The 328-nt window shown below is 59.5% G+C and overlaps 1 protein-coding gene across 1 annotated transcript in view; it reads left to right on the top strand.

The window, feature by feature from the left end:
• The window catches only part of LOC119581788 (tumor protein p53-inducible protein 11-like), a gene marked incomplete at its 5' end in the record, with an annotated part of 31,812 nt that overhangs the window by 19,968 nt on the left and 11,516 nt on the right, over positions 1 to 328 (top strand). Inside the window, 1 exon segment of the mRNA XM_037929917.1 lies at positions 106 to 313. Coding sequence (XP_037785845.1) covers positions 106 to 313 — 208 coding nt within the window.

Genomic DNA, 328 nt, shown 5'->3' on the forward strand with positions numbered 1-328 from the left:
TTAACTGTCTTAGCTTGTTAATTACTGTTAATGCTGTACATGCAGCCCTGACGCCAACGATCCTTTGCCATGAATGTACAGAAACCCGCTCGCTCTCTCCTGCAGATCTCACAGGTGTTGGGCCACAATGAGCACCTCTACGTCAAGCTCCCCAAGGGCTTCTGGAGCGCTCACGTGATCATGGGCGCGGGCGTAACCATGGAGGCCGTTCTGCTCCTTCTCGCGCCCTCCATCGCCTCGTCTTTGGGCGTGACGCCGCATCTGGATGAGGACGCCACGCCCGCCGCTCGGGTCGCTGGCGCCGCCTTGGCCGGTCAGTCACTGTTGG

Source organism: Penaeus monodon, chromosome 15 (genome assembly GCF_015228065.2).
Source record: "Penaeus monodon isolate SGIC_2016 chromosome 15, NSTDA_Pmon_1, whole genome shotgun sequence".
Taxonomy (NCBI): Eukaryota; Metazoa; Arthropoda; class Malacostraca; order Decapoda; family Penaeidae; genus Penaeus; species Penaeus monodon.